This window comes from Acromyrmex echinatior, chromosome 16, assembly GCF_024713525.1.
Source record: "Acromyrmex echinatior isolate Ae372 chromosome 16, ASM2471352v2, whole genome shotgun sequence".
NCBI lineage: Eukaryota > Metazoa > Arthropoda > Insecta > Hymenoptera > Formicidae > Acromyrmex > Acromyrmex echinatior.
Window position 1 is genome coordinate 2,726,654 of NC_141867.1, and position 14,674 is coordinate 2,741,327.

At 30.6% G+C, this 14,674-nt stretch overlaps 1 protein-coding gene across 8 annotated transcripts in view; it reads left to right on the forward strand.

Annotated features, from left to right (window-relative positions):
* The window catches only part of kcc (solute carrier family 12 member kcc), a 97,799-nt gene that overhangs the window by 67,627 nt on the left and 15,498 nt on the right, over positions 1-14,674 (forward strand). For all 8 annotated transcript variants that reach the window (XR_015547809.1, XM_087414775.1, XM_011071000.2 and 5 more), the window contains one exon: positions 12,274-12,368. Coding sequence is in view for 7 of the 8 variants with exons in the window: in XM_087414775.1 (XP_087270901.1) it covers positions 12,274-12,368 (95 nt within the window). In the remaining variant the exon portion in view is untranslated. The remainder of the gene's footprint in view (positions 1-12,273; positions 12,369-14,674) is intronic.

The following is a 14,674-nucleotide window of genomic DNA, read 5'->3' on the forward strand; positions in this document are numbered from 1 at the left end:
TCACGCTTCGCTCGTTCGTAATTGCCGATTATTTAAATTTCGTTGAATTTTCTTCTCTCTCTCTCTCTCTCTCTCTCTTTGTTGGCCCGCTATTTTCGATCCGACAAACTTTCCAAGGATAATTCGCGGCTGTCCTCGATAATTTCGGAGAACTCGTAAGATGTAATTCTAACTTAATCTTGAGAACTACGGTTTTCACATGGGGTTCTAAGTTATTAAGAATAAAAGTTTTAATCTCTACTAAATTTTTAAAAATTAAGGGAACAAAAATAAAGATTATAAAAGGATTCTAAATTAAACCGCTGCGTTGATGAAAAGTGAAACATTAGTATTTTTGATATAGTGAAAGGAAATTGACTGAAGATTAGAGAAAAAGGTGGTATTATGATCATCCATTTACATTTTACATAAATAACTTGGTTAATTAATATTTAATTAATATTTAAATTATTTGAAACTTAACTATTATTTTTATCAAGTGTTGTTCAACCGATTCTTGCCAAAGAAAGAAATTTATTACTCTGTCAATTTTTCTTTAAATAATACTAGGAAGATTAAGTTAACGGAGCAAAATATGTAACAACGAAATTGTATTAAAAATAACGTAGGAATTTGTTACTAATCTAAATTGCTCGCAAGTTTCGAATTTGTTACTTGCGAAATAAGTATAAATTACATTGAAAAAATTTCTCAGCATGCAGTGCCAATATCAATAAAAAATTTGTTGCTCGCTTAAATATACAAAGATGTTATCTTAATTCATTAACCTTCCATCGGCCATGTAGAATTTTGCATCTTGCGTCAGTCTAAGTCTTTGAGCTTTAATGGAGATTTTTCTCATGTTTCGAACTATATAAAAATCTGGAAACTGTAGAAAAATCTTTCTTGCATACTTATGAAAAATTTCAATTTTATTAGTTTTTATTTTTATAATATTTTACTTATTTTTTTTTACAGCATTTAAATTTCTTTACTGAAATTTCCAATTAAAATATTGACATTGCTTTCAAAATTCAACTTGATCAGAAAATTAAATATGATGACCAATAAATTTTATATTATTTAGAATTGTATATAAACAATAAAAGAAGCTTTATATCATCACGTTTATTTTCATATTGTAACAAAATTTAAAATTTTTATAGCTATATATTACATATCTTACAAATTTATGTTATTACATAAGAAATTTACAGCAGAGTTTTTAAAAATTGAAGAATAATGGAATTTTTAAAAAGCATATCCTTTTTTAATGTGAAAAACCTTACATTACAAAAACATCTGTTACAAAAACAAAAAGTTGATCAAAATTTGTTGCAACGTTACCGATATAAAATGAAAATTGATAATCATGATTTATGAACGCATTATGCAATATACTTGAAGAAGCAATCTATCGTGTAACGTAAATCTTCTTAATCGACTCATCTTACGGCAAAATGTACGCAATATGTGTCGAAGCACGCAATGTCATCGCATCTATGGTTGAAGGCACACGTGCCACCGGAACGTAAATCGATGGCCAATAATCGCCAGCCGCCGCCCACTCGATAAAATACTATATCGTGCGGTAATTGCCATAAGTTGAAATATGAAATTCAATTCAGCTGCCACCGTCGTCGTCGTCTTTGCCGAAATGCGCCCACGCCGTTTAACTTTATTTACGAGCGTCAGGAAATAGAATTTATGAAATCGAAACATAGATAGACGAGCTCGTAATTCGTGCCGACTGTATTAAACGAAATTTTCCGCATTGGGGAATCGAGACAGTTATAAAGAATTCAAGAAAAATTGCATTGCTTGATATATTTTATTTTCATAAAATTATATCCCGAGTCTGACTTTATGAATGTTCTTCATTCTTTGTTTTCAATGTCTTGAATTTTCTTAATTCAAAATCTTTGAATTTTTTTACTCATGAATATTTTCCTCATTTTTCAAGTCGCTAAATATAAATCACAAATTGTATTCACAGCTACTTCAATTTATTTTAACTGATAAATTTCCTGAAAGATAACAATTTTATTTTATTCAAGCTCGTGAAAAACAATGAAATAAATGGTAAAAGGTGAATCGCGCTCTCGGAATATTTAACGGATTACAAGTGCGTCGATTGCGAGTTTCGAGAAGCCATCTGTGGAAGAAAAATTACGAAAGGCAACGTATCGCTCTTAATTAATGCCGCTAATGCATTAGCCTGATTTTCCAGATCCTCGTTTTGGTCATTGAAGTGTATCTAGTGCGATCCGAACGGGATCTTGCGCATCGACGCGTGCATAATTACATGTCAGTTCAATTGCAAATAATGGACTGCTATTAAACCTCATTTAGAGACTGCGATTAATATTTTTACAGAGGAAACAATTTGTACGACAATATTGCACGAAGGAATTTTCTTTTTAAAATGTCATGCTGTCGTAGATATCATCAATAAGAATGGCTTCCAAATGCATCGCGAACGCGAAATCGTTTGCAAAGGCTCCGCTTTTGCACTGAATGCGTTCGAATGGCGTTCCGTAAGAGAAGAAAAGAGATAAAGCTGTTACGTGCTCTTTCATGGAAATACGATAACATCGATACCATATATTTTCCGAGGTAAAAGACGCGCGTTTTCATGTATTGTTTTACGGGGAAGTGCTATCTCGCCGGCGACGTAAACTGATCTGTCTTCACTAGACACCATCTCCGGTATTATCGTCAGTGCATCCACGCCATTAATTTTCGCTGAGATGCACAAAGGGTAAATTACAGTTTCGATTTTCGTGGCAATGCATCATTCTAGGCTCAATCACAAAGCTAATGAAGCATCCTTTGAATCAGGAAAGTTACATCAGAAAAAAACTTGTACTTTTATAAAGTACTTAATTGATGAATTAAAAATAGATAGTTAAATGATAATAAAGCTTCAATTATTTATAGTGAAAACAAATTATAGATTATTAGAGACGTTAAATCGCAAATATTTACAACATTTTCAAAGCAGAGAATATTTGACGTTTAAAACGTTGTTGACAATATTTGATATTTAAAAGATAACACATTTATCGAATTAATTATGTTAGGAATAAAATATTTGTACATAGACATGGGTCAATAAGTAATCTTAATTTTTACCAGTTTAATTGTTGAAAATAAAATTAAGGTTACTCACTTTTTTATTTTTAGTTTTATAAAGTACTTCTTTAAAAAACACTTTAAAATTTTAATTGAGGAAATTCTTAATTAGTAAAATAATCATATGTGATTAATGATAATTAATTAATGATAGTTAATTAAATTTTTTAGTTATTTAATTCATAACAGACACAAATATTACCTAAATTCTAAGTCATTGCAGCATTTCCTAAGTAGAGAATATTCGAAATTTAAGAGATTGATAATATTTGATATTTGACACACAATACATACTCACACGTACATAAATTATAGACGAACATAGAGAGATTATAATAGGAAACACGAGTGTATAATGTATAGTGTATAATGTAATCAGGAGAACGAAAGCGAGGATCATTGTATCGAAATTTCATCAGCATTGGTGGGCGAGCGTGGAAGTTCGGGTCTCGTTAATTCCTGTCACGAGATTGTCCCAAATTTGCTACCGTTTGGCAAATGGCGCGCGTGCAAGCACAAAGTGGAGTTTGTATTTTCCAGGCACGACGCTCGCGTTTCGCTCCAGTTCCTTACGCGGCTTTCTTGCACAGCTAAATATATCGCTTTTGTTGCGACAACGAGCTACTTCATTTTTGAGATTGTTTAATTTCATCATTTTCCACATTCTGTCGTTGTATTTATTGCAAAGTTTCAATATTTTAATATTTGCAAAAAACTTTTTCATTAATCTTTTACATATTTTAAATCTATATCTTGAAATGGCATTGTTAACTTTACTTTTAGCAAATTCGATTGGACATTCAGTGCGCACTGATGCATATTAAAGCCGTTGTACATAAATTAACGTAAAAATCTGTGTTTAATATACACAGAAATATGGATTAAATCATCAAATATTTAATGCATTTTATCGTACTATTAAGTAAAATATGTATCTTATAATTCAAAATAATTCCATTTCACTTTTAGACTCAGATTAAATTAGTGTACAACGACTTTAACATGCACTAGTGTGCACTACAGCGTGTCCAACCGAATTCGCTATTTGTTAGAAAGCTTCGGTCCTTTGAGGACCGAAGCTTTCTAACAAAGTAACTTATGGAAGATCTTGCTCTCCAAAGGTTTCCGAGGTCGCTGTAAATTCAATTCTGGTCTTAGAATTCTAAAAATTAAATTTCAAAAAATAATCTGATTATCGTCAAACTCGATTTTAGAAAATTCTTGGTATCTTTGAGTTTGAATATAGGCAGAAAATATCAAATTTCAAAAGGATAGTAACCTCCATAAAGGACGATTTAAATCTCACAACTGAGTTCATGATCAGTGTTTAAAAGTTAGTTTGAAAATTAGTACTAACTGTAATACTTTACGTAGTACTGAGCTTCAAATAAACTTTGCAATTAAAAGCCCTCTAAAACCGAGTTTTATGGTATTCAAATTATTTTTTAAAAATTCTGTCTGTTATATGAATTCACCATTTTGATTTTTTTTATTTTTGAGATTCGAATAAAGCATTATCAAATTATTCCATAGGTGACAATAAAAAAGAAAAAATGTTTCCAATTAAATTGATTTTGTAGACTCAATAAAGTTATAAAAATTTTAAAAGCTGTATATAAAGATTTTATAAGAGACTTATCAACCTTTACAAAATGGGAAAGCCACTACAGTGTCATATTTTAAGATCATATTTTAAAAAGATTTTAAAAATAGACCTTTATTCTCTCTAAAGGGTTAAAGACTAGTTATTGATTCATTTACTGTAATTTAAAGAAATTCTTTATTAATAGTAAATTTCGAATATTACATGTTAAGATTACGATAAGAATATGGATCAAATGAGTGGAATAAGATACGAATATAACATCGAGTCTAGAATAAGGTCTAAAATAAGGAAATACGTGGAAGATCTTTTATGAACCTTTTATAAATTTTTTGCTGTAAAAGAAATTTTATTAAAGCAATTTACGGGGCTTATAAATCATTGTGATAGGACGTCAACGGAGCAACCTGATATTGACAATCGTTAGAAGGTTTATGGTCTTACGGTCATCATTTGTCCGCACAGTCTGCCGGTTACAGCCCCATCAATGAAATATTACGATTATCATTACCCAGTCGAGAGAGACCAACTCGCTTACGACCGCGTCATGAAGTATTACGGAGTCATATAATTCTTACTCTGTCGCCGATTATATATCGGGATCGATTCTGGGAATAATACCGAGCGTTTTGTCCGCCAATTAGTTTCACGCCCATGCTACGTGTGAATCTATATGTGTCGAGCGGGATGCTTAGAGGCGTGCAAACGACACTCGATCATAATTACTCGAATGTGTACGGGACACGTGCAAGAAAGTAAATCTAGAAATCATGTTGAATGATCGCGGAATATTTGAATGCAGTAAATATAGATCTGCGTGACAATATCGATAATGGCAATATTCATTATTTAATTTGCCTTTATTGCTGCCAATTAACTGGATTTTGATATATCATTTCGAAATATAGAAAACTGAGTAAATATTTTATACGATGACTTGTTCTTTATCGAGGATCTATTTCTCTATGTTAGAAACGTTGAAGCTTTTACGTGGGGGAGGGCGAAGGATTCTATATAAGATCGCCAGGAAATATTCCCGAAAGAGAACTCCATTTTTCGTGACAGCGATATCATATCTTTACGTTTTTCTCTCGTGGCGTTACAGTATTCGTCAAAGAAATATAGTTCGAGGACACGTGTATTTATTCGCGATATATTTCTCCTTATCTCGTTTTTGCTCACAGAAAAGTGACATTTCTATCGTTTCTTTCTCTCTCTTTCTCTCTTTTCTGTCGCTCGTTCATTCCATCTTTTTACTTTGATTGTCGTAGCGGAAAATCCTTTTATAGAAGTACCAACCGAACTTCCTTTTTTTTATTAAACAAACTTTTTTCATACAGACTACTCATAGAAATTAAAAATTAATGCAGCCCAGCATCACAGAGAACTTTACAATGTCTCTTTCGCTGACAAAAATATTATATTGTATTCCCATGCGAATAGAAAACTCTTTAAATAGGTTAAAGAACAGCAAAAGCAGAAATAATGCGATTTGAAGTATTATATAGGTACGTAATTATATGTATATATATTGCGAAACCGATGTTATTTTCTTTCTATATTTTTTTACGTAACGTAAATACCATGTTGTTGCATACATAAAATATGTTTGCATAGAAACGTTACTTTTTCAGTATTAACTTAAAATGAAATATTGAGATTCGATTCTGTTACACATATATTGAATAATTTATGTATAATATTGAGCTCTTAACATATCGTGTGATATTAATATCGACATTTGAATAGCTATGTACCTATATAAGCACACAATATCTCCAATATTCTATTTAAATAATGAAGATGTGAGTCTAGTACACCTGTTCAAATATACGATATAAGAAGGGACGGAAACTAAAGGAAATGTTAAAGATGTATTATATAAAGTGGAAAAGTAAAACATTATATAATTCGACAAAATATCATCTTTTTTTTGAAGTGCCATATTTTTCTCGCTGAATACGATGCTGTTGTCAGAATAGTACACTGAAAGAAAATATTTTCAGTATTTGTGGTTAATTATTACATATTACCATAATTATGGTTAGTATTGTGTGTTATAATGTTAATAATAATAATTATATGTACTATAGTTCTATCAACAAATATACATATTATATATACAGAGTGGCGCATGAAATGTTATATCATTTATAATGAAAATAGTCAATTCCCATACAATATCGCTATGAATATCTCCGCAATGTTGCAGCAGTGTTGTTGTAAGGGTTAAAATTTAACTACAGTTAAAAATAACGTGTTTCGCAACTCTGGTAATAATAGTTATTTTTTGCTAACTGCATATATATTTTTATTTGCTGATAGAACTATATATATACAATTATTATTACTAACCCTATAGCAATAATCATAAAATAGTAACATTATAGTCACAAATACCACAAATTTTTCTTTTGATGCACACTGGTCGAAATCTATCCTTCGATCACATCGTGGTCGCTCTCACGGGAATGGATTCCACCAGAGATCGCTGAATCACGCCAAACACTCTGACGAAGTTTGTTCTCAGAATCGTGGAATTTACGAACAAAACTGTGGTTTCGGGCATGTTACAAGATAGCATCGAGGAAGGGGATGGTGCGAGAAGGGAAGAAACCGACGCGAGGGATAAGGAGATCAAAGTGATATAACTAAGTTAACAGACATCAGCCAAGAAGCATCCCACAATAATCGAGACACACGGCTCTCGGCTTTTCCCTTCGGATACGTCAGCCGCCTGTATTATACATGTATTATTTGACTTCTCTGCGCTTTCTCTCTTTCTCTACGACTATATTTATTTCTCCTAACATATACAGAGAAGCCTTGGCATTGCACGCGAAACCATCGACCTACTTCGCATAGTCCTACTCTGCTCGTCTCTCTCTGCCATTTCAACATTTTTCCGTTATGTTACACCGTCGATAAAACCAGCGAAAATCGCGCGGGATAAGATGCGATGATTCAGACCATGAATGGAACAATGCTTTCCTAATGGTAAAATTTATTCACCGATAAAGCTATTGCTAAACGTCAAAAGATGAATATTCAACGTTAATGGACGTTAATAAATAGTATTCAATCATCTTCTTTTGATCAAGTTCTACTGATATCCGCTTAACCCTCTGAAACTGACGTCAAAATCTGTAACACAGTTACTGATACGCTGGGACATATAAATTTAACAGAGTAAATTAAATGGCTCTGTGAAATTCATTTAATTTACTCTGTTAAATTCATAATGTCAGATTATACCCAATTCGATACTTTTGAGGCTTTCACGGGTGTTTCTTCAGAGGTGCCAAAGTAAAAAAATATGTCAGATTATACCCAATTCGAGTTATTTTTAATATTTCTATAGGTTACCGCTGTACCTACTCATATGTTGTTAATTTAAAACAATGGAGTTAAACAATTGAACTCAAGAAACTGTATTAAATTTGACAAATTTAGTTTACACTAAAATGTGAACAGTCAGTTTGCATTTATTAAGTGCGTATATTAATATGGACGTTATTTACTTTGAAACTACAGGATGTGTTTACATTTGGAAGTTAAAAATAACAAAATATTATTTAACCTTTCGACTAAATGCTAATTTCTCAGCATAAGTTTCCAAGTGGTGCGAACGGTTGACTCTAAAAAACTTTTCTGCATAAAAAATATGATACAATATCATTTATTTTTATTTATATCGATATTGAATAACTGTGAAATTATAATAATAATAATGAAACAATTATTATCTATAGTTCTTGTACTTTAATTCTTATACAATTCTTGTTAGTGCACAATTCTGTAAATAACATAAATGTTATTAAAAATTTATATTAATTTTTCTAGTTGTAAATGAAAATTATCTCTTGAAAATAATTATAAAATAATATTCCCAAGAGAGAGGAACGAATAACTCGCTGTAAATAAATAAAACATATCTTTTTGAAAATTGTATATATTATGTATTTATTTGTTTCAAACAAAAATTATTAAAATCTTATAACAGAATTATTCTAAAAATATTAATTTTAAGGTGAACGATTTGCCTCGTTTGAAAATCGAAAAGTTAATTCAAGGGATTGTTATTATTGCACCTTTGATATTTAACAATACATATTGACTACAAGAAATTAATTAATCTCAAGGAACCAAAATGATATAACTATAGTATAAAAAAGAATGTGTATAAATATTAATATAATTTATTTTAATAACAATAATGCAAAGTAAATGTAACATATTATAAAAGATATAATTGAGTGGGTCCAATAGATACACAGAGGATTAACGACGACAAATTAGATTTTTTATAATCTACGTTATAATAAATTTGTTAATAAAATAAAATATATTATAATAAAATATATTTAAAATTGAATATAGTATAATAAAATATATTTAAAATTGAAGATCGTCAATTTCATACAACTTTATTAACGAAAAAATTAGTATCGCTTTATCTAACATCTAACTGAAGGTTTCAATTTCCTTGCTCTTATAGAGCAAGATGATGCGTTTTCGATATGATTACAGTCAGCTAAGGATAACTCAATTTTCCAGCCATTAAGCAGGTATCTGCGCTATAAATATATTTATATATATATTTCCGACGTCACGCGGTATAATTATATAAAAATGTCGAACGTCATATCTCACAAATTTAGCATTTAATTCGCGGAACGATCCAGGGAAGCTGCCGACTATAAGTACAATTATGAATACATCGGCCAAGAGCTATTGTCTTGTTTATGTTCCTCACGTAATGTCCATCGCGTAACGTTTTACTAGCAGCGTTATTCGTCTGTTTCGCAAGTAGATTAAGAGCGAAATTTGTGGCTCTGATATGTCACGCTGGAGCATTTCAAGTAGACAGGGATAAGAGGAACCTTCTCTCATGACTACTAAGTAAGGAGCATGCTCGCCTCTTCGTCGACGCGATGTAAGAATGGTTGCATAATCCGCTTCGCTGTTGTCCCATTCTTCCTTCTCGCGCACTCTCTTTCATCTTTACAATTATCCTGTTCAGATTTCCATATTAGAAAAATTGCTTGGTTAACACTAGGAGTATTAAATGGTCATTATTACTATTTTTATTTTTTAAATTAATATTATATTTTTTATATAAAAGATAGGAGTCTGAACTTTTTTAATTTTCCAATATCTTTTTTATTGAAAAAATATTTGACTTTTCATCACTTTCTTCATTTTTATAGTAATTTATAGTAATTTATTCCTTTGGTCCTTTCAGTGAATAAAAAACATATGATACTTCTAGTTATTTACTATTGATATTTCTAGTTAAAAATATTGTAATTTTAATAGTTTTCCTGCCTCAATTTTCCTGAAATATGTGAAATAAATTCACGAGGCAATAATATTTATCCATATATCTTTATTAGAGAAATGTTATTTTACTAATTTGATATTCAATATCCAGTTAAATATAGTTTGCAATATTTCATATTTTGCTAATTTGTTCCTTGGAATGAGTATATATCACAAATTGACGTAAATGTCTTAATGAAGAATAAATTAAAAGCAATTTTATTGAAAAATAATAATATTTATTTACTTTTATTTACAGTTTTATTACAGTTTTAATATTTTAATTACAATTTTTTATTATAATTTTAATATCTTATTACTTTCACTATAATTTTAATATTTTGTTAGTTTTTCTTTGGCTTTTCTTATTGTTTTTTAGAAATTAAATGCAATAAATTATAAGGGTGCTTTGTACAATATTTATAGTCAAGGCTGTATATTATTCAATATCATTAAAAAAAAGTATATTGTTCTTACTTGAATTTATTTGTACTTGAAAAATTAATATTTTCAATTTTATAGCTTATAATCTGCATACTTTATAGATGCGCCTTTTAAAAAAAAAAAATATTGAGTCTTCCGGGAAACAATTAATCAATCAAGGCAAAATGTATTCGAGTATTGTGATTTCTCCGTGCTGGATGCTGGATAAGAAATATCTCTCTGTTGGGATGAACATCTTGATGGAATACCAAGAGGGAGTCGAGATTCGTTGAAAGAGACGAATGGGTCAAGAGGCCTGAGCTCTCCTCACGAGACCGACTCTGAATTCGCGTTGATAAAAATTCTGTCAGGTCGATTAACGATCGTACGTGCCAGTTGGAACGTTGCCATTTGTATCGCGGAATGCTACATTGGGAGTTAGCTCTTTAACGGTATCTCAATGTCGTTAGATCTTCGCCAGTCTCCGGCTTTCTTTTCGCGTATGAAATACGTGGGGAGAAAGCGCAAATGTAGGAAAATAAAATATGGCCGAGTAACATAAGAGAGCGAATTTGTACGTGAAAATACAATTTGTTTTTTAAATATTGAAAACTCTTTAATCTTTCCAGGACACATTGTTTTCTACTGAACAAATTTTTAATATTTACATGTTTCTTGGATTGCTGCTTATTAAAATCAAATGATAGAAATTCAAAATAGCAAATGCAATATGGAAAGCAAATTTTTTATATCAATGTGATTATTTTCATTCAACTTATTGTATATTTTTGAAAGTTATCTTGGTCGCTGATTATTAAAGTAATTTTTATAAAATGTTTTATTTGATTTTTTTTTATATTTAAATACTTATTTATTCAGTTTTACTGTTTCTAGTTTTGACTTTTTTGTGTTCGGGAAGCAAACATTTATGTTGCGACTGAATCTATATATGTATTTTCGTGAACATATAATGACTTGATAATTAATACTTAACGATCATAAAAATAGTTATGGTGTCATATTGAACATCTAACAGGCAGTTGTAAACATTATGACTCTCTCAAAGTATCTTAAAAGAGTTTAAGAATCTCATAAACGTTGCTCATTGATTCAATTGTCGCTACAGATTTTCGCGCGATGATATACATGTCTTACGATGTAAATCTTTATCACAAAATATTATACGTTTATTAATCTTTTGGAACTGGACGATAAAATCTATAACACAGTTATTGAGTGTATAACTTATTCAATTTTTTTTTATGCAGTTAATTAAAACATATTAATTAATTTCAGGAAACCAAGATAATAGATATATAAATAGAATTAATACTAATTGTAAGTATATTTCGATAAGAACAATCCAAATGTGTACAATCTAAATGCAACATAAAGGAAATTGAATTGTTTGACAAAGAAATTTATAATTTAGTTTAATAAATCCATCGCCAACTCCAGAGAGTTAATTATGTAATATTTAACGCGAGTAGCAATACGAATCATTGTGAACATTTATTAACACAATGTTTCAGTTATTCAATAAACGTAAAAATAAACGAGAAATTGAAGTTAAAAGAAAATATAGCAAATTATGAAGATGAAACTTAATTATTAAATTAAATTCTACATATACAATTTTTGGAAAGAAACACTAATTTTCTTGAGAATATCCTTAATAATGGATACATCCATTAACAATGGATACATCAATGTATTTTTCTGGTAGTTAATATAATTTCCCTTCAGAGAGAACTTTAAAACTCAAAACAAAAGACAGAATAATTAATTACTCGTTCTTTTCTTGCTTTCAGGCGATGGAGGTGGCGCAGGCGGAGATGGCGATCCCATTGTCAGCACCAATTCCGAGAAGAAGTCAGGATATGAGACCAATCTGTATCTCTACAGTGTAAGTACAAGAAAAATTTGGCAATTCAGATCTTATTTTATGAGGTCTTTAAATTAATTTAATTTAACTTAATTTATTTTTACTGAAAAATCAATCTCTCGCGTCTATTTAATTTATATCTACTGAAAAATCAATGCATATCTTGATAAAAAAAGAAAAATTTTTCACTTTATCAAAAGAAAGAACGTACAGCTCGATTCATTAACTTAATGTATACGTTTTAATGTCTACGTCACGTCGTCTTCATTAATTATTTTTTTAGTTGCTAGAATCTTCCTCGAAAGAATCATTTATTTTTCGATGCAAATAATAAAGTCATCATAGTATAATAAATGTCATACTATGTAATTAAAAAAAAAACGCGGTTTGCAAACAGAATATGTATTTTGCTAAAAATGATTCGTCACAAAGAACTTCATTTTCTTTATTCATCTCTTTACAATTTTCTATATTTTCTTTTAATTCTAATTCATCTTATTCTCATGTTTTACGAATAATTATAATTTAAATACTATGTTAATAATGTTTTTTCATAATGATCCATACGTTGCTACTTATTAAATATTACATAATTAACTCCCCAAAGCTGACGGTGGTTCTATTGGATTCACTCAATTATTAATTTTTTTCATAAAGGTACGAAATATTTTCACGAAAGCTTCAACTGTCGTCTGCAATTTTCTCAATAATGTCTCGCATGGAGTTCTAAGAACGGAATTATGTGACCACTGAGAATCCTTTTCTGAATTGCTTTCTTAACGAAATTCTTTCATAACGAAAGTTAAGCCGCGTACTTAGGAACTCTCTTTTACTCTCCTTCTGTCATCGTTCCTCTTTGCAATTTTAACGAAAGAGTACTACTTTCTTTCTACCGTAAGAAAGCTGCCGGAGTTTCCTGTCCAGCTCAGTTCCCTTATCTGCCCAATTCCGTTTAAAATTGCGAGCTATTATCGAGCTATGAATCTCGCACGAGGCCAGTATTGTGCTCCGTTCTTCCGATAATTCGCTCCACGGCGACTTTAACCCTCTCGGCACTCTCGTATTTCTCGTTCGATTCGATCGAACATCGCAATTGAAGATAAACCTGAGTAGGTGTACAAGTAATAGCAGTGTACTTTTATCGCGCTTGTAAATTTTATTGAAATAATTTCAAACAAGAAAATTATAATACATTTAAAAAAAAAGGAAAAAATAGAGAGCAATTTCGGAGGACAGTTTAGGCATTTTGTATTTATATTTCAATAATAATTATTTCATTCTACGAATCTATATAAGAGGTTTTAATGTAAATAAATGAGAAATATCATATTTAACCAAAGCGAGTCTTGTAGCCTATAATATTATAACATTTTATGCGAATCTTACAAATTCCAATATAAGCAAACTATGTGCCGATTATTTGTCAGTCTTAAAACACAGTTCTGATTCTTAAAAAAGATCTGTGGAAGTAGTAGATTAAAGATAGACGAAAAAATTGTTGCAATTTCTTCAAGAAAATTATCGTATGTTGGGATTTTCTTAGCTTGCATTCTTCAACATTTGTTTTACATTATTACATTTGATATAAAGAAATCTGTGTTTTCTGAATAATGTGCAAACGGAATATCCGATGTCATAATATCGTCGAAAACATAGTCGTCGCGAAATTGGATGGCATTATACTGTCATAACGAAGTTGCAGCGAAAACTTACACGATAAAGGACTAACAATTTCCATGAAAGAAATAAAAAAGATACGTGTGAAAGCAGTGGATTAGAGATAAGACAGGAACTCGTTGCAATTTCTTAAACAAAAAACTTCTTATATTAAGAAATCTTTTCAGCTCACGTTCTCCAACGTTTTTCTTACTATGTTATTATTATACATTCAACATATAAAGAGATCTGTATTTTCTGTATGATATGCAAGCGGAATGCTTAATGTAAAGAGTATTCGTCGCGAAATTAGATCGACAACGTGTAATACCATCATAACGAGGTTGCAGTAGAAACTTACATGACAAGGGACTAACAATTTCCATAAAAGCGTCCCGGCGGACAGAGTTACGTGACACTTTCCCGCAAAAGTTTGTCAATAAAATTGCAAATGAAGTTGCGACATCCTTTTGGAATAATAACGAATCGAAAACACGGGAAATTATAGGATCGCGACGGACGAGGATCGCGCTTCGTGATGTAGGAGCACGCTAGTGATAAGAGTCGATGACTGATCGGACGAATCGTTAATCTCGAAATTGTTTCGTTCTTTGTCCGACAGTTAAGTCTATACGCGACCAAATGAAAATAGAAAAAGTGTCTTTATATAT